At 36.3% G+C, this 18,491-nt stretch overlaps 1 protein-coding gene across 2 annotated transcripts in view; it reads left to right on the top strand.

The window, feature by feature from the left end:
- The window catches only part of DOCK2 (dedicator of cytokinesis 2), a 535,580-nt gene that overhangs the window by 46,588 nt on the left and 470,501 nt on the right, over window positions 1-18,491 (top strand). For both annotated transcript variants that reach the window (XM_074212450.1, XM_074212449.1), the window contains exons 6-11: window positions 765-913; window positions 3,045-3,180; window positions 3,987-4,141; window positions 10,079-10,160; window positions 16,452-16,587; window positions 17,997-18,072. In XM_074212450.1, the coding sequence (XP_074068551.1) occupies window positions 765-913; window positions 3,045-3,180; window positions 3,987-4,141; window positions 10,079-10,160; window positions 16,452-16,587; window positions 17,997-18,072 (734 nt within the window). The remainder of the gene's footprint in view (window positions 1-764; window positions 914-3,044; window positions 3,181-3,986; window positions 4,142-10,078; window positions 10,161-16,451; window positions 16,588-17,996; window positions 18,073-18,491) is intronic.

Here is an 18,491-nt window from a genome sequence, read left to right as displayed (position 1 = left end):
ATGATCCTGAATGAATGATTCTGTAACAAGCTAAAAGTTTTAGCCTGTTGCAGGTAGCTGGAAAATTTGGAGGAAGTCTAAGTCATCATGTAATTCATGACCAGGTGATAGGAAGTCCATCCCAATCTTTCATTCATTAAAGAGAGGTACCTGATAAACCTAACTTTGTTCTTTATGAATATTATTTTATTTATGTGCACACATTCTGCCCCAAATAGTTGTACTGGTTCAACAATGACCACCCAGTTAGTTGATCACCAAGAATATATTAAGCCAGGTGTCAGGTACCATTCTAAGCACTAGGGAGACAAATGGAAGGAAAAGAAATGTCAGTCCCTGCCCTCACAGAGCTCATATTCTAATGGAGGAAGACAACACTTGAAAGTTGAAAGAGGAGAGGAAAGTAGTTGGGATGGTGGCAGGGGAGTCTGGAAAGACAGGTGCAAATCCAAGAGAGGAATGGAGAATAGTTGACCTGGGTCTCTCTACAAAATGAAGGTCATCGAAAAAAACTCACCAATGGGAGAAGAGGATCACAGAAGTAGAGAAAACTCCAGGGCAAGAAGGTAGCTGAGGCATGGTGATAGTCTGTAGTGCTAGAACCTGAGTTGGGAGAGAATAGCTGTGTGAACACTTCTGTACTTCTTCTAAACATTTATTTATTTAGCTTAGGGTTCATCTTCTCCCCAGAGGTGGGGAGCAGTTTGCAACCGTTTTTATTGATGATATGTAGGTAACAAATATTGTCTTTTCTTGCTTCCTAGGCCAGCAGGAAAGATCGTTTTTTCCAAGTGCAGAACATGATGTATGATCTGATGGAATGGAGGTCTCAGCTTTTGTCTGGGACTCTACCAAAAGATGAGCTGAAGGAACTCAAGCAGAAAGTCACTTCAAAAATTGACTATGGCAACAGGTACATTTCTCTCTCTCTTCTACCCCCCCACTCTCTCTCTCTCTCTCTCTCTCTCTCTCTCTCTCATTCTCTCTTTCTTTTTCATTCTTTCTTCCCCCTCTGCCTTCCTCTCCCTACCTTCCCCTCTTTTTGTCCATCTCTGTTTCTGTTTTTTTCTCCCCTCTCTCTCCCCCTTTCCCTCTACCCCCTCTCTTTCTTCTTCTTGATCCTCTTTCCCAATCCCTCTTTTCTTCTCTCAGATCCCTTCTCTCTTTCCCCTTCTCTTCCCCACTTTATTTATCCTTCTCTCTTTTTACTTCCTTCTCTCCCTTTCTCATTTTTATACTTCTGCCTCCCTCTGTGTCTCCCTGCTCCCACCCTCCTCTCTCCTTCAACCTCTCTCTCTTTTCCTTCCTCACTCTTTCCCTTATCAGAATAGAGAACCTGGTTTTATTTTTAGGTGAAACTCTGTCGCTTTGTGTTCTATGCACAAAAAATATTCTATGGCTCTTGTCCCCAGTAATGCTTCTGATGCTTCAGAATCATCCCCTGGGATCTGTGGGTATGCGGAGGCAGAGAGAATCCTTGTGTTGCAGTTTTAACTGGGCTGAGATATTTGGGGCATATGTTTAATCTTCTTCCAAATGATTGGTGAACCCAGTTATTTGGAATCATTTTCATCCAGGAAGCAGTTTTCTTTCAGTATTTTGGTGCATCCCTGCCCCCTATTCAGAATCTAAGCCCTCTGATTCATGTCCCTGGTCTCTACAGAAATAACCCTTCACTTGCCATTCACTGTTTCTTCATGCTGGGAAATAACATGGGCACACACAAAAATATGCATTCATAGTGGAAAGGAAAGCAGAAGTGAATTAGAATAAACACTACACTGACTCAAAAACAAAAATGACATTTTCTCCAGTCAGGAAAACTTTGTACCTGAGTATTCTTTGCTGATGTGTGTTGGGAAGTTGGGTTGGAAATTGTGTTTCTGTCTTTGCTTACTATAAATACTATTGAAGGTTGAATGAGAGTATGACTTATCTAAGAAGCAGGTAGAAAGAGTTTTAGGAACTGGGCAGTCTCAGTAGGTGTTACATGGCTCAGTAAGTCTGGGGAATTTTGTTGGCATAATATTTCACAAAAGTTTGACAACTTTTAAGAATTGCTTCATAGTGAGTGTTTGGATTGTGTACAGCAGCTTACTTAGAAAAAGGTCTAGAGCCTAGCTGCCTGGCAAAGGTGTTTAGTATTCCTTTTGTAAAAGAAGGGGCCTTCAGAGTATTTCCAACCTTGTTGTTTTATTTTTAAAAGAAGTGGGACCTCAGAAATCTTCCTATAGCTTGAATCAAAGGGCTGAGCAAAGTTTCAGCATACAGTCTTCTCCAGCTGAAGTTGTCTTCTAGACCTGAAATGATTTTCTTGAAATCTTTGGTTTGTCTCTATGGGAATTGCAAGATGGGAAGGACTTCCTGTAGTTCACTGGACATAACCTTAAGAGCCCAGGCTGCAAGAGATTGGCTCAGATTTAAAATTGAAAGGACACTTAGAGGTCATCTAATTAATTAAATCAAGCAGACATGTATTCTGAGCCAGGCACTGCATTATTTACAAAGACAAAATTTAAAATAAGTCCTAGCTTCAAGGAGCAAGATGGAACTTCATTAATAAGAAGTGAAGCCTGGGTTTCCAGGATAAATTTTCAAGAAAAAGATCAAGATAGTTTCCTACATTAAAATAATTATATTTCAATTTTAGATATTGTCATTTTGAATGTTGCACAGGCTTCTTGCTGCCAGAATATAAAAATGCTGCCATATTATAAAAATGCTTCCTTGTCATTCAGTAGGAAATGCACCTTATGTAAAATATATTATTTCATTCTACATGGTTTAGTTACCTTTCCAGAAGCAGGTTCACTGAATATAATTAAAACTAAAATGATCAAAATAATGCTTCCTGTATTGAAAAAAATGAAAATATAAAAGAGATCCACAGAAAGATAGTTGACAGGTCAAGTGAGAGTACTGTGTTATAGCTAGCTTTCTGACAGCATTGACAGGGTATTCTATGTGATTCTATACCAGCTGAAGGTTTCTTCCTTTGTCATATACCTGCTTTACCAAATTTCAATTCAGTCTTTTCTTGACAGGATTCTTGAACTAGATCTGATTGTCAGAGATGAAGATGGAAATATCTTGGATCCTGATAAAACCAGTGTCATCAGCCTATTCCATGCACATGAAGAAGCCACAGATAAAATCACTGAGCGCATCAAAGAAGAAATGGTATGTGTCCTCCAAGCAAGACCAGGTTTCAAAGGGAGGAGCAACATGCCTTCATCTTTTTTTTCCTTTTCTTTTCTTTTTTTTTAGGGTTAGGGTTAGGGTTGGATTGGAAAATTAGGGTTATGGTTATGGTTATGGTTAGGGTTAGGGTTAGGTTTAGGGTAAGGGTTCAACATGCCTTCATCTTACTATCTTTTAGTACCTCCCTCCCTTCTCTTTGGTGAGGAAGAAACAGAAGAAGAGAAGAAAGTTAATTTCCCAAGTTCCTACATTAAGTTTGGGATAGAACTAAAATGAGAACCCAGATGTCCTGAGTCTATAGAACAGCTTAGGTTTTTAATTATAGAGGGTATTCTCTGTACTATGCTATTAAAATAGATTAATAATATCATGGGTTTTCTTTGCACAGTTTTCTTAAAAAGGACTTTCATGTAGGATCTTAGATTTAGGAATCAAAGGGACCCCCAATTTCATGGGATCCAGCTCCTTTATTTAACAGTTTGAGGAAACTGATGCCTTGAGAGATTAAGAGAAATGACTAAGGTCATATAGATAGAAAATTGTTCTATTATTTCATTTTATTTCATCAACCATTTAAGATATTCTGTGTGGGTTCTATTAGTCCCATTTTATAAATGCGGAAAATGAAGGTCCTGGAGTTGAGAATACTTAAGACTTCAGTCTTTTAGTGGGAACTCTGTGACTTCCATAGCAGATCCTGCCCTTTTCACTGTATTGCTCATCTTGTAACTAAATGGTAGAAAGTTAATTTCCTTTATCCTTCTCTCTTTCCTCTGGTTGGGCAGTCAAAGGATCAACCAGATTATGGAATGTATTCTCGGATATCATCCTCTCCCACGCACAGTCTTTATGTCTTTGTAAGGAACTTTGTATGCCGAATTGGAGAGGATGCTGAACTCTTCATGTCACTGTATGATCCCATCAAGCAAATGGTTATTAGGTGAGTGGGTCTTGAGAATATGCTATCTGAATAGGCTCCTTGTGTTGGAGAGTGAGATGAAATGGAGATTTCAATGGGAGGCAGTATAATATATAGTAGAGAAATCACTCACATGACAATCAGAATGCTTGAATTCAAATCCTGCTTCTGATACTTGCTACTTGTGTGACCTGAGCAGTTACTTTATCTCCATATGCCTTACTTTCTTCATCTATAAAAATAAGAAGCTTGGACAAGATAGCCTCTGAATTCCTTTCCAAATGTAGATCTTTTATATCTAGTTTTCATGCCTTGAAGTACAATGAAAATATATCCCATCTTGCCTTACTCCAAGGACAGAAAAAATGACTGTGTACCATTTTTCCTATGATACCCTCAAAAGCATTTTTTTTTTGCATGCAGTTAAGCCTCACAACTTCCCATCAGCTATGCTCAAGGTGTTCTGTGATAAAAAGCCCTAAAAATGATGAGGTGAGCACAACCCTGTCTCCTGAGCATAGTTAGAATATCTCTTGGCTGCACTGACAGGGGTGATGGTTCTCCGATCCCATATGCATGATTGATCACCCAAGCTGAGTACCATGCTTTGGGGGCAATGGATCAGTCTGATGGCAGTTTGGCTCCCTGATGTGCCACCTGGTATGATGTGCTTGATAGGGTGTGTTTGAGTGATATCTCTGACTATGCCAAAGACTTACTACTCTCTCTGGGGAAAGATGAGCAAGTATGAAGAGAAAGGTGAAAGTATGGGGGAGAGAGGGCAAAGGAATATTTCATACATAAGTATGAACTTGGTTGTCTAACCTTTTCTTAAAGGCATCTTCTCCACACTTGTCTGATCATGCCTGGGTTGTCAGCATGGTATGTTCTAATTAAAAAGGAAAAAAAACCCTTGAGATGATCAAAATCATTCTTTGGGATGATATGGATCATTTAGAACTTGGCTGGGATTGACCTGTCATCTTTGGGATGAAACATTGGCAGCCTCTGCAAGCCTCCCCATAGATTACTGGTTTTAAAAATAGGAAGGTAAAATTTCCTAAAGGAAAGTGAAGGAGATGGTGGCACAACTTAGCATATTTGAAAAGGGTCAATGATAAATTTGTTTCCTCCTGTTGAATTTGAATAGATAAACTTGGAACTATTGTGATGTAGACTACAATAAAATTATATTTTTTTCTTAATTATGAGTAATAGTTCCCCTCATCTTCCTCTGTGTCCAATAAAAATCAATATAATCATAATTTAATTAGGAACTATGTCTCATGATGATATGGAGATGAACATGAATACTCAAAGGTCTTGCCACTATATTGTAAACCCTTCCATGTTTTACCATGCTGAAAAGCCTTTGAATATCATCCCAGATTAGTATGTTGACTAAGTAATATAGTTAATTTTGGAGAAACTTCTCACCAATAATTGGCCACTTAGTGATGAATACTTTGGCAGTGTCAGCTGATGGAACAAAGAAAATTTGAAAAAATTACTTATAGTCCCTTTCTCTTTCATAGTTAGTATAATGAACTGGAAGAAAGAGTGGCTTTGAGATGTTAAGCTAATAGGAATTCTAAAAAGGATGGCGTTTTAGGCTGCTTTTGAATATTAACTTAGCTGTTGGTATTCTAAATTGATCTCTCTATGCCTCATTGTCCCTATTTGTAAAATGATTATGTTAGTTTCAATCCTTCTCTAAGATCCCTTCAAACTCTAAATTTGATGAACAGAAGATCTTTGTTCAGTGATTAACAAATCACATGACTGAAGAACTAAACAGTTTCAGCATTACTGGTTCATAATAAACTGAAATGGAGGATACCAGTAAGATGACTCCCAGGTTCTCCTTGGAAAGGGAAAGAAAAAAAGCTTGAGATTTGTCTTTATCATGTTCTCAAAGACAATACAGAGCATCACTTCATGAGTCATTTAGTTATCTCATCTTACAATACTTAAGATCACCACAAACGAAATAATATTGTATGATGAAGATAACTAAATATCATTGAAGTCTGAGGTGAAGACATTTTATACAAAAATTGACAAATTCTTTCAGTTGAAGTCAGAATATATTTTAATATTAAGTAATTTCAATGTAAAAGTCAAGTAAGGGGAGGATGATGAAAAAGTTTGTTGGAAAATATTGCTCATATTTAAGAAATAAAAAGCTGAAGACTCATAGACTCAAAAGTCTTATTAATATGCAATTTGAATATTGTCTTCTAGAAGAGATTTGGAAGACAATAGGTCAACATGGTAAGTATATTTTATATCAGAAAATAGATTTGACAGCATCTTAATATCAACAACAATAATATCTAATATCTATATAGCACTTTTATATATAGTAAAAGTTGCAAAGTCATTTTCATCTTTATTTTATTTCATCCTCACAATGATCCTGTGAAGTGGGTACTATCCCCATTTTATAGATGAAGAAACTATGGCTTGGATAAGTTAGTACCCTGGCTGGAAGTCATGCAACTAAAAAATCTATGAGTCAGTATATAAAAGTGAGATCTTCCCTATTCTGAATCTAGTGTAAAAAAAAGCTATATCAGAATCAACAAAATTTATATAGAGTGACAGTTTATTAATTTGAGTAAAGGTCAAAGTTAATATCAAGCAAGAAAGAATACTAATGAAGAGACCCTGAAACCAATTTCAATAGTTTCAAGCTGATTTTTGACTAACAAGCTAGTAAAGTCCTAAGAATGAAAAATGGAAATGGTTAAGACAATGACTTTGATTTCATATCTTACTACAAAACTTTACCAGTATAAAGCAGTTGCCACAACAAGGAGGCCAAAAGAACACAGAAACATGTCAACATAGAAGAACATTGTTTAAAAAAGCAAACCAAATTGTAAAATATTATGGAGAAGTATGATTAAATATGATTGAAGATCACAAACAGTATCTTATACAACAGTGAAAAGCAGTGGTGAGGAATGCAAGGTTATATAAACTTACAGGAAAACAACTAAGTCCCTTCTTCCCTAAACCATATATATACATATATGTGTGTGTGTGTGTGTGTGTGTGTGTGTGTGTGTGTGTGTGTGTATAATTGGAAGGAGAACCACAAATAGAAGGAAAATAGAACAGATTTATTAACATTTCTATAGCCATTTATTTCCATGATTAATGAATTTGAACCATTATTGCATTTAGCCCTCTTATCCTGTTCTGTGATCTTCAAGAAAAGGGAGTAAAATGGAATTTAAAAAATCAAAATCAAGAAAAGGAGTTATGTGTACTCAGACTATGTGTACACCAAGGAAAATCGTACTGGAAGGGAGAAAATTTTGAAAGCATCAAGTAACATTTTACAAGATATTTCAGGTAGAAGAAGATAGTAAAAAAAATGGGGAAAATATCACTGATGACGATACTCCTTCCAAAAGAAAATCAAGAGGACAACAATAATTACTTACCCATATGTCAAATTTGTTTACTATATATTATATTTATGAAAATGTTTCTAAAGATGTATTGAAGATGATCTTAATAAAATACAAGAAAAGAAAAGGTGAGCTTTAGCAAATTATTTTCTTCAGCAATCCATAATTTTAAATTATCACACAATTGAGTGAAAGGTGCAGAGAATGAAATATCCTTCTGTGTTCATTTACTTATATTGCTTCTTTTCTGATTAGTCTACCAACCTATATAGGTAAAACTAAATGGTTGAAAAATGTCAATTGTCTGTGCCATTGAGTTAGAAGGAAAGAAATGAGTATTTATTAAACACTTAGATTCCAAGGTCTATACTAAGCAATTTACAAATAATCAAAACCTTGGGAAATTGGTGCTATTGTTATCCCCATTTTACAGATGAGGAAAGACTGAAGTAAAATAACTTGTCCAGGATAGCACAGACAGTAATTGCTTGAGAATGGATTTGAACTCATCTTCTTTTTTTGGCTAGACAATGGGGTTAAGTGACTTGCCCAAGATCATACATCTAGGCAATTATTAAGTGTCTGAGGCCACATTTGAACTCAGGGGCCAGTGCTCTACCTACTGTGCGATCTACCTGCCCCAACTCAAGTCTTGACTCCAGGCCCAACACTCTATCACTGTACCATTAACTATGCCTAAGATAAACATCTGGCACAGGTACATTGATGGATTAGTTGGGTCTAGATTTGAATCAGAGAATGAAAGTAAACCAGATTGTAATGGAGAAATATGCAGTGAATGAAAGAACGTCAAGCTGCTTCCCAGCCAAAAGCCTATTTTTTAAAAAAAAACTCAGATTTTTTTCCCAGTGATGCTGTATGATTGAGAGACATGGAATGCCAAAACTTACTCAGAGCACCTGTCCTTTCAGTAGAAGGTCACCAGACATCAGGGGAAGAGTTGAATTGATCCTGACATATCCCCCATGGGAATGGAATGTTTTATAGAAGTCTTTTCTTAGCTTCTATCCTGTAGCTGCAGCTGCTTTATGATCACTCGATTAAGTATTCCTGTCTGTGAATAGATGAGACCAACCTGGGCTTTTAAATTGCTTTTCTTATTTATGACCATATTTTCTCCAGAAGAAAATTGCCAGTGTTTACTATTTAGACCTGACTGGCTCTGGTTCACCCAGTGAAAGATTCTAGAAAGTAATCCCAGGCACAAAGGCAAGGGGGAATCAAGTAGAACAAAGATATTTTGGATCAAATCTGCCTGCTTAGTTTGCTGAAGATTTCATCACTTTATCTTAAAAGTATAAAAAAAAATCAAGGGCATTTTATTTGAACTTAAGTTTTCTAAGTGTTGGTCAAGATCTAAAGTTCAGTTTGAATGAATCTGTTTTGGTAGATCCTGGTGTTTTCTTTTCTAGGGAAGATGGAGAATAAGGGAAAAGAAAACAGGGAGAGAGGCTAACTGTCAACAAGTCAAGTCAGCAAACATTTCTCAAGTGCTTTCTGTTTGCTAGGTACTATTATAAATGCTATGAGTATAAAGAAAGGAAAAAATAGTTCCTGCTATCAAGGAGTTCATGGTCTAATGGGGGAGAACAATATTCAAACATCTATATACAAATCATATACATATATATATATATACATATGTATATGCATACATACATGTAGCTAACTAGATAATGACAGATAATCTTAGAGGGAAAGCATTAACATTAATGGGCAATGGGAAAGGCTTCTTACAGAGAAGATGAGTGGTACTTACAGTTAACCAGAGAAGCCAGAAGAGGAGAAATACAAAAATAGGAGCAAAAAATAGTTCCTGCTCTCAAGGAGTTTACATTTTAATATGGGAAGAAAACACAAAAGATAGCTGAAAAGCATGGGATGGGTGGAACAGGAAGATGAAAAGGGCATAGCTTCAAAATGGAGGCTCCATGAGAACATCACCATTGGGAAGAGGGTGCCATGGAGCAGAGGGATCTTTCAGGGTGAGAAAGAAGCTGAAGAAACAGTAATACAGGGTTTAAGTGGCTTACCTAGGATTATATTGGTAGTCTACAGCTAAGGTAATTTGGCAGGGTCATACCCTCTTGCTCCAAATCCAGTGCTCACTTTGCATCATCCTGCCTTTCTTCAGCAAAAGATGGTGCTTGCATGGAAGTCATGTTCTTTATTTCTTTAAGTTCAAGTCAAAACAGCAATTTTAAAGGTCATCACAGACAGTGTTATTTTATACACAAGGATATTAGAGAAGAGCTGAAGGTAACCTGCCTAGAATTACATAGAAAGTGTTATTTTCTGTGTCTAGAACTGTACAAGTGTTATATATAAAATATGGTATCTGCCCTTAAAGAGCCAACAAGCCTCACTGGAAGGACAAGAGGGATCTTTGTGAAGCAGAGAACAATATAAGATGATTAAGTGTCAAAATGAGTGGTGGTGAGAATCCAGGAAAAGTTCTCAGAAGGCAGGTTTCAACCATAGGATCTGGAAAATCAGAGCTACTTTTCTTTTCCAGTGAGAACTACTTGGTGCGATGGGGAAGTAAAGGCTTCCCAAAGGAAATTGAAATGCTGAACAACCTGAAGGTTGTCTTCACGGTGAGTGTTTCCCTCATAGCTCCCCAAGGTAGCAGTACCTATGTTCCCCACCCATGGTGAGGATGAAATTGGAAATGTGGTTGAGCACAGAAGGAAGAGGTAAGACTTTGTTAGTCAATCTAAATGAATGCATTCTGTGGTCAGAGTCCTATCTTGGACACTGGTAAAAATCAATAGGGCAAAGGGAAGGAGAGGTGTAAAGGGAAGAAAAAAAAAAGAAAATTTACCTGATAATTTTATTGTGTATTTAAAAGAAATAATAAATTATACATAATATATTTGCAGTTTCATGTATAATCATTTTTAAAATTACCTTATGTTATGGAAATGCTTGTTTTTGATCCATAAATTAAAAGTAAAATAAATAATTTTAAAAGGGTAAGACTATATTCTTTCTTGCAGCCTAATGAAGCAAATAATACACACATAAACACACACATATTCCCTCATATTTCAACAAATTACCATTTAGTCACCCCAAACAGACATATGACCAATGAAAGATAAAAAAATAGCTTAAGAAATTGCACAGAGATAGCTAGAATGTTTGGGAAATGGATTGTTTTTAGTTAATTAAATTTAATGGCAAAAATCAGAATTGACGAAAGACTAGTTTTTCATTGTAATTCTTGCTGAAAAAAGGATCCTAATGTGCCCTGATCTGGCTCTCCTGCCTTGACAAATGAAGTAGATTGAGCATTATCTGACTTTTCATGGCTAGTGGTCTTGTACTATCTTTTGGTCATTATTGTTCAGATCCAAGGAGATTGGGCTGAATTTGGACTTAAGAAATTCATGACTGGGACAGTTAGGTGGCACAGTGCATAGAACACCAGCCCTGAAGTCAAGAGGACCTGAGTTCAAATACAGCCTCAGACACTTAATAATTACCTAGCTATATGACCTTGGGAAAGTCACTTAACCCCATTACCTTGCCAAAAAAACCCAAAACAAAAACAAAGAAATTCATGACTAAATTACTGATAAGGTTTTTAAAATCTGCCTCTTAAAATAGAAGGCAAAAAGCACTTATTGTAACTAAGGTAGTGTACTAAATGCTGGGGATATAGTGATAGGTAAAAATATACATACTGTCCCTGCCTTCAAGAGGCTTGTATTCTAAAGGAAGAGACAACATGTAAAAACCATGTATGTAAGGATAGTCTGGAGATAGTCTTAGAGCAAAGGCACTAACATAGAGAAGAGGGTGAAGGAATCTGACAAATTGAATGTGTGGATAGTTGGGCAATAATTCAAAGTAAATTTTAGCATAAACTAAATATTGAGAGGACCAGTTTACAAGCTTGTCAATGTCATTATGTTCTCCAGCATGATGAACCTGAATCTCAGAATTCTTAGAGATGAAAACCTTCATTCCTCTAGGAAACCTGAGAAAATTCAGGACCTGAAAGCTTTTTTAAATTAGATCATTGCCTGACATATTTCAGAAGGTGAATCAATCTTTTCTTTCCAAAAAGAAGAAAAGGAAGCAAGGCATTAAGTATAGTAAAATGTATATACTTGAAGACCAGAATTATTTTCTGTTTTGTCTTTATATCCCCAGACCCTACAACAATGACAGCTACAGTAGGCCTTTAATATTTCCTCAATGAACTGAAACAAGTGGAATTGTCTATAATTTCCTACCAATAATCTTGCCAGATAGTGTCCTGAGAATGTGATTGGGCATGCTATAAGCTTGGTGGTGTCTTAGGTGGGAACCATTGGGTTGGAAAAATCTGTTTGCCTCATTATGACAGCAGTGTTGCAAATATGAACTAGAGAATCAGAGAGAGGACTAGCCAGGTAGGGGATAGTGTGTGTTTTACTAAGGAGAAAGGTTCTAGCTAGGAATGACCGCCATGCTAGATTAACTTGCTTTGCTTTACAATAATTCTTCAGCTATGTCCTATTAAGCATAATGTTTTCTGTTATGTTCCAATTAGGCTAGAATGATGGTGATATATTTTGTTTGCATGTTCCTGAAAAATGGGCTGTAGGAAACAGCCTAGTGTCATAGCTCCTAATTGCTTAGACAAAGTTTTCCTGGCATGTATGAATGGGCCCAGATTCTGTTTATCTATTATTAGTTGGAGTAGGCAGGATATTTATTTTCTTGATAAATATTAAAGTCCTGTGAGCTCTCCTGATTAAACCAGGAGACAGATGTTTAGTGTGTGAGAGAAGGACATGGAAATCAATCAGATGTTCATTTTGCGGAGAATCAACTTGTGATCCATCTTCTAAATGTAAACAAGAAGGAGAAGATATCAATAAATCAGTGTCAATTCCCATTGATGGAAAAATGATCCAATTCCCTCAGGATTTTCCATATTCCTCTGAGTCTATTTCTTAGACTAAGTTAACTTAAGAAGCTTGTTTGGTCCTTCACTAAATTGAGAAATCTTGTGAAAATATTGGAACTTTCACTTTGGGGAAGGAGGGCAATCTTAAGGATGTGTTTTTATTTTAAAGTCCTGAGTGTGAATAACTTGCTAATGATAAGGAGATAGTTAGGATTTTACGATCATAGACTCAGAGCTGGAAAGGATCTTAGAGGCCATAGAGTTCAACTGCATCATTTTGTAGATGAGGAAATAGTCACATGGAGGTGAATAGAACCACTAGCTAGAAACTCACCAAGACAGAAAACACAGGATTTTCCCAGGACCACTATGAACACTGTCGCTCAATTATGTTGACCTGGTTGTTATATTGAGACTCTACCAATATATATCTTGGTATTACAATCTAACTGAGGACCTAAGATAAATATACAATGAGCTGTATAATTTTATAACTCTTCAATTCAATGATAAATTTTGTGGTCAGAAGCTGTACATTTTTTTGAGTAGGAGTCAGAAGGTTTCATGGAGGTGGTGAGACTTGAAATGGACCTTGAAGAATATATAGAAGTGTGTGTGGGGGGGATGTATTCCATGCTGGGAAAATGCCATTTGCAAAGGGTGGGAGTTGAGAATGAGTGTGGCATACTTATGTAGACTACTAAAGAGATAGTTGTAAAGGGAAAAGACATGTATTGGGGATTAGTAATAAATAAAGTGGAATTATTAGAATTAGGCCAAATTATGGAGAATGTTGAATGTCAAGCAATGGAATTTTGATTTCATATTGTGAAACAGGGAACCATTGAGGATCTTTTGAGTAGGGAAAGGTGAATTTTAAGAAAATTCAATTGTTGGTAGGCTGGATGGATTAGAGGGGAAGAGAATCTAGCTAGGAATGCCTTGTGGAATGTTACTATAGTAATCTAGGACAGTGGTAAAGAAGAATAGTAGTGGGAATGGGGAAGAAAAGGTGTAAACCAATGACAATTCAAGGGAACTCTCTGAATAGTAGTTCCTTGAATTGTACCTCTCTCAGTTCTAATTGACTTGTCAGAAGGTCTGTCAAAGTTAGTTGACATATTTACCTTAAAAGTTCAGGGGGTTTATTTAGATTGAGGTCAGTTTGCTTTAGACCATAAGTTACTGTGGTTTTCCTTTTCACTCTTTTCTTATCCATAGAGCAAATGAATCTGGGCTTCTTTTGTGCTCCACCTTCTCCTCATTCAGTCTATGCTATATGACAATTACCTGGGGGCAGTTTGGGGGTGGGATATTTGTGTGAGAGTTTTATGACATTTAGGATGACTTATAGTGCTGAGGTTTACTTAGCCAATGAAGACCACCTTGGTCCTCATTTGGGGGTAATGAGGTCTTAGAGAAGGAGGCAGTAGATGCTTATCATGATCTGCAGTAACTGGTTATAAAAATATAAGCCCTAGAGTAGTGAAGCTTGACCTTCCATGGATCCATTGTGTGTTCCCAGAGTATCTATGACACATACTTGTTATAAATGGGTTGGTAGTTGCTGCTATTTTCATGCCTTTTCTCTGAAGGGATCTGGCAGTCGATTCCCTTCTCCTTTATCTGGCAAATGATGATAGCAAATTAGTCATTGTCAAGTTTGTTTCCTGATTCAAACATCCAATACAATTCAATTCAGTTCAATTCAATTGAATTCAAGTCAGTTCTATTTATCAATATATTAAATCTAACTAGAATTTTTTTTAAAAATGGTTTATTTGCATTTTAATTTATGGAATAAAACAGGCATTTCTATAACATTTTTTAAAAAAGATGATTGCACATAAAACTGTAAGTTTATATGCACAACTTGCAATTCCTTTAATTTTTTTCTTTCCATTTACCATCTTTCATTAACCAGCAGCTACTATGTTCAAAGGGAGAGGCAGTACAGTTGTATAATGGATAGAATCTAACAAAATGAATGAAAAACCTATATTAAATCCTTACTATATGTCCAGTTCTGTGCAAAGAAACAGGAATATAAATACTGAATCCAACCTGTTGCTGACCTCAAGGAACTTAGATTTTAAGGAGTTAGACCAGACCATTCATATATGGAGTGTATCAAAGAGAGGCAGCTAACTAAAAGTAATTGTTGACAATTTATATAGCACCTTATAACTTAAAAACACTACTCATATATTTCTGAGGCTTTCCTAACAACCTTATGATGTAGATTCTCTAAGTATAATTATTTCCATTTTATAGGAGAGGAAATTGAAACTCCAAAAAGATTCTGAGATAAAGTTAGAAAGTATCAGATGTGGAATTTGAACCCAGGTCTTCATGATTCTAGGTTTGATATTTGATCCACCATGCTAGATATCTGCAAATTGGGATCTGAGGTCCTTAGTAAGGAGTATGGCCTGATACCAAGAAATGACTTTTTGGAGGCTAGAACAAAGGAAGATGATCTTGTAAGCAGGTATTAGTCCCTTATAACACTATGACCTATTTTATGCCTGGTCATCCAGATTCACAGCTTCACAGGTACCACTAAAAAAATTCCCTCCTCCCCCCCGTATACTTACTCCTTGACTGCAGATCACCTTGTGGTTGTGCCCCTTGGTTAGGTTCTGCATTCAGAATAAGATGAATTCTGCACTCTGGGGGCTGAAGCTCTCAATTTTTCATTGTGAGTGGGAGAATCAAGCTGTAAAGGATGTGTTGTGATCTATAGTGCAGATGTTAACACATTATCTTTCCCCCCAAATCCATCCCTTTTCCAAACTTCTCTATTGATCTCAATAGCCCCTCCACTCTTCTAGGCACTTAGGTTCACAATCTCATTGCCATCTTTGATTCCCCCCACATATCTGATCAGTTGCTAAATCTTGTCACTTTTCACTTCTATCTCCAGTCCACTCATGTGGCTACTCTCTTTGCTCCGACCCTGATCATCTCTTTTCTGGCCTGTTACAATAACCTTCTAATTGGTTTTTCTGCTTCAAACCTCTACCATTTCTAATCCATGCTCCACACTGCTGCTGAGATGAATTTTCCTAAGTTCTGATCTGATAATGCCCATTACCTGCTCAATAAACAGAAATAGTCCCCTGTTGACTGCAGGAGCACATATTATTTCATCTTTTTTATCCTTTTTATATTAGTTTAAATATGTGTATATATATATATATATATATATATAAAATTATTAACACAGTGGAACTTTTATATAATTTACAAATAATATTTGTATTTTAAGGATATAGTTTTAATTTTTTTAATTGTTGGGTACACAATCAAAAGAGTTTAGGCTGTTGCACTTTGAAATGCCCATTTCATTGCTAGGTATATACAAGTTATAGAGGAAGACTGAAATGATGCTATTTATGAGCTATCCACTACCCTATGAATCTTACAGTCAACTGTAGATGTCATAACTTAATTGTCTCATAATTATGGTATTTCTCAAAAGTGAAGCAGGGACTTGAGGACTATGGAACTTTTTGACTTGGGAGATAGTTGAACAACCTAGAAAAAGAGCCTCCAGAGATTTTCTGTATTTTTATACTGAACAATAGTGAAACTGATAGGTGACTCACAAAGAATCCAGTTTGTGTCTTTAAGTAAGTGTATCAGGGATCCCTGGATCTCAACTCCAATATGGTCTCTTCTACTTTCTGTATGAGTTAAAAAATTAAAAAAATATTATCTGGGCTCTGTCACTCGGTGCTTTTTCCAGGTCTCAGCTTTTTAATCTATAGAATGGGGTAACACTCTGTTTTGTAGTGAAGGGTAATGTCCTTAAAAAACAATGCCTGAACAGAAAATTATCATCAGTTATTTCGTTAGTAATTTCTTTCTTTTATTTCTTTGGGATTTTCTATTAAATACATGATGCATAACATGTTACTTTTGTTGAAATAATGAGACATAAAAATGACTATATTGTAACTGTTCATTTCCTGCCTTACAGGATCTTGGGAACAAAGACCTCAACAGGGATAAAATTTATTTGATTTGTCAAACTGTCAGAGTTGGGAGAATGGATCTCAAGGATACTAATTTAAAGAAATGTACTCAGGGATTAAGGCGGCCATTTGGGGTGGCAGGTAACTGTGTGCATATATCTAGAAGGTTTAATCTAACTCCTTCTGTTAGTAAACTGTTTTTTTTTCCCTTGATGCTCTTTTTATGTGGCCAGATTTAAAATATTCTTTCCTCTATTTCAGCTAGGAATACTTTAATTCCTAGATTCTTATGACTAAATCAAAGTAACTGTGACCTAGTCCCATTTTATATTGAATAATTGAACACAGGTGTCTAGGAATTGAGGGATGAGGGTAAACTGAAGTCTGAATAGTTAACTTCTCTTCTCTGGGGCCTGAAGGAAGGAGAGATGATTCTGGGAATATATAATCAAGAAGAACAAATCATTAAAAATAATGTCCTAGATAAGAGATCAAAGAATGAATCTCATCAGTTAAGTTTTTGATGAAAATGGGTGTTAAGAAGATTAGCCTGGCTTTTTGCAATATCTGGGAAAGGAGATACCTTCAAATAACAAGGGGGGACTTTACATAATTTCCCAGGCTTTATATGAGCCAACAATGGTAGAACTATCTAATTCTTTAGTGATCTGACCTTGATTAGAAGACTTGATTATGGGAAACAGCATTGACCTGGGGATCAGGGGATCTGACTCCAACCTTGGCTCTGCTATCAACTCCCTATTGACCTTAGGAAAGTTCAGAGCTTTCTTAAACAATTGTTTCCTCATCTGAAAAAAAAATGAAGGATTTGGATAACTGGATCATCTGTAAGGTACCTTGCCACTCTAACATATTACATTTCCTTCCTTACCTTGCTTATTCTGGGTAGTCAGACACTGAGATCATATTGTTATACTTTCAGGAATGAGTTCCTTGTCTTCCTAAAAAGTCTGCAGCAACATGTTCAAAGATTTTTTTCTTTCCTCCTTCCCTGCTTCCTTTGGTTCTTGGCTGTTCTCCCAAGGCAGGTGCCTCTATTTGTTTCTACCTGCAGAACCACAAGTAACATGCAAAATAAAGCATCAGTCAATTCCTGAACATGAACTATATAAAGACCTTTGCCTTAGTAACCTAGATCTTGACTGATACCTACCATCTATCCTCCAATTATTTTCTTCTGTTTTTGAAGAATTCCTAGGTTTCAGAAAACCACAAAGAATCAAGTGTTCTTTAGGTCTAACATTTAAAATGGCATACTGGTCTCTTGTGGGAACATTCTTGGAAATTACCCTTTTTATTATCTGTCTATCTACCTGGATTTTGACCTACAAATTATTCTGATTCTTTCTTTTCATATTCTATGATTCTGACTTACCTCTTCAATTATGATTCACAACTTTGTACTGACTCTGCTAAGTTTCCTCATCCTTCAAGGCTTTTTCATTGTTCCTGATTGCTGTCCCTATGGTTTTCCTGTTTCATCTTGACACAATCTTAAGCAGTGATTTTTTTCCCCCTTCTCTTTCTAGTTATGGATATAACAGACATCATCAAAGGGAAAGCAGAAAGTGATGAAGAGAAGCAGCATTTCATCCCCTTTCATCCGTAAGAGATCCCAAGTTTACTATTATTTTTTCTTAACATAAATCAAACTACTGCCCACTCACTGCATCTCCATTACACATAATGGCATGTTTCTGAATTTAGCATAGCCTATCTGTGAAAGGGTAAGGAGACAATGAGGAACTCTTATATAGTGGAACATGCACTGGTCTTGGAGTCACAAAACCTATGTTGTAGTCTCAGTTCTGCCACAGACTGTCTATGTGACTTCAAGCAAGATATTTGGCCTCTGGTACTCAGTTTCCTCTGCTGTCAAAAGGAAGAGTTAAACTAGACTAGAGAATCTCTAAGGTCCCTTCAAACTTTAAAATTCTTTGATCCTAAGGATGATTGTTTAAAAATGATACCAGTTCATAGTACCTCTGTTTGTAGTGACAAAGAATTGGAAATCAAGTAAATGT

The sequence above is a fragment of the Macrotis lagotis genome, chromosome 1 (assembly GCF_037893015.1).
Source record: "Macrotis lagotis isolate mMagLag1 chromosome 1, bilby.v1.9.chrom.fasta, whole genome shotgun sequence".
Classification (NCBI taxonomy): Eukaryota; Metazoa; Chordata; class Mammalia; order Peramelemorphia; family Peramelidae; genus Macrotis; species Macrotis lagotis.
Note: the sequence above shows the minus strand (reverse complement) of the source record. Positions and strands in the feature narration are given on the sequence as shown.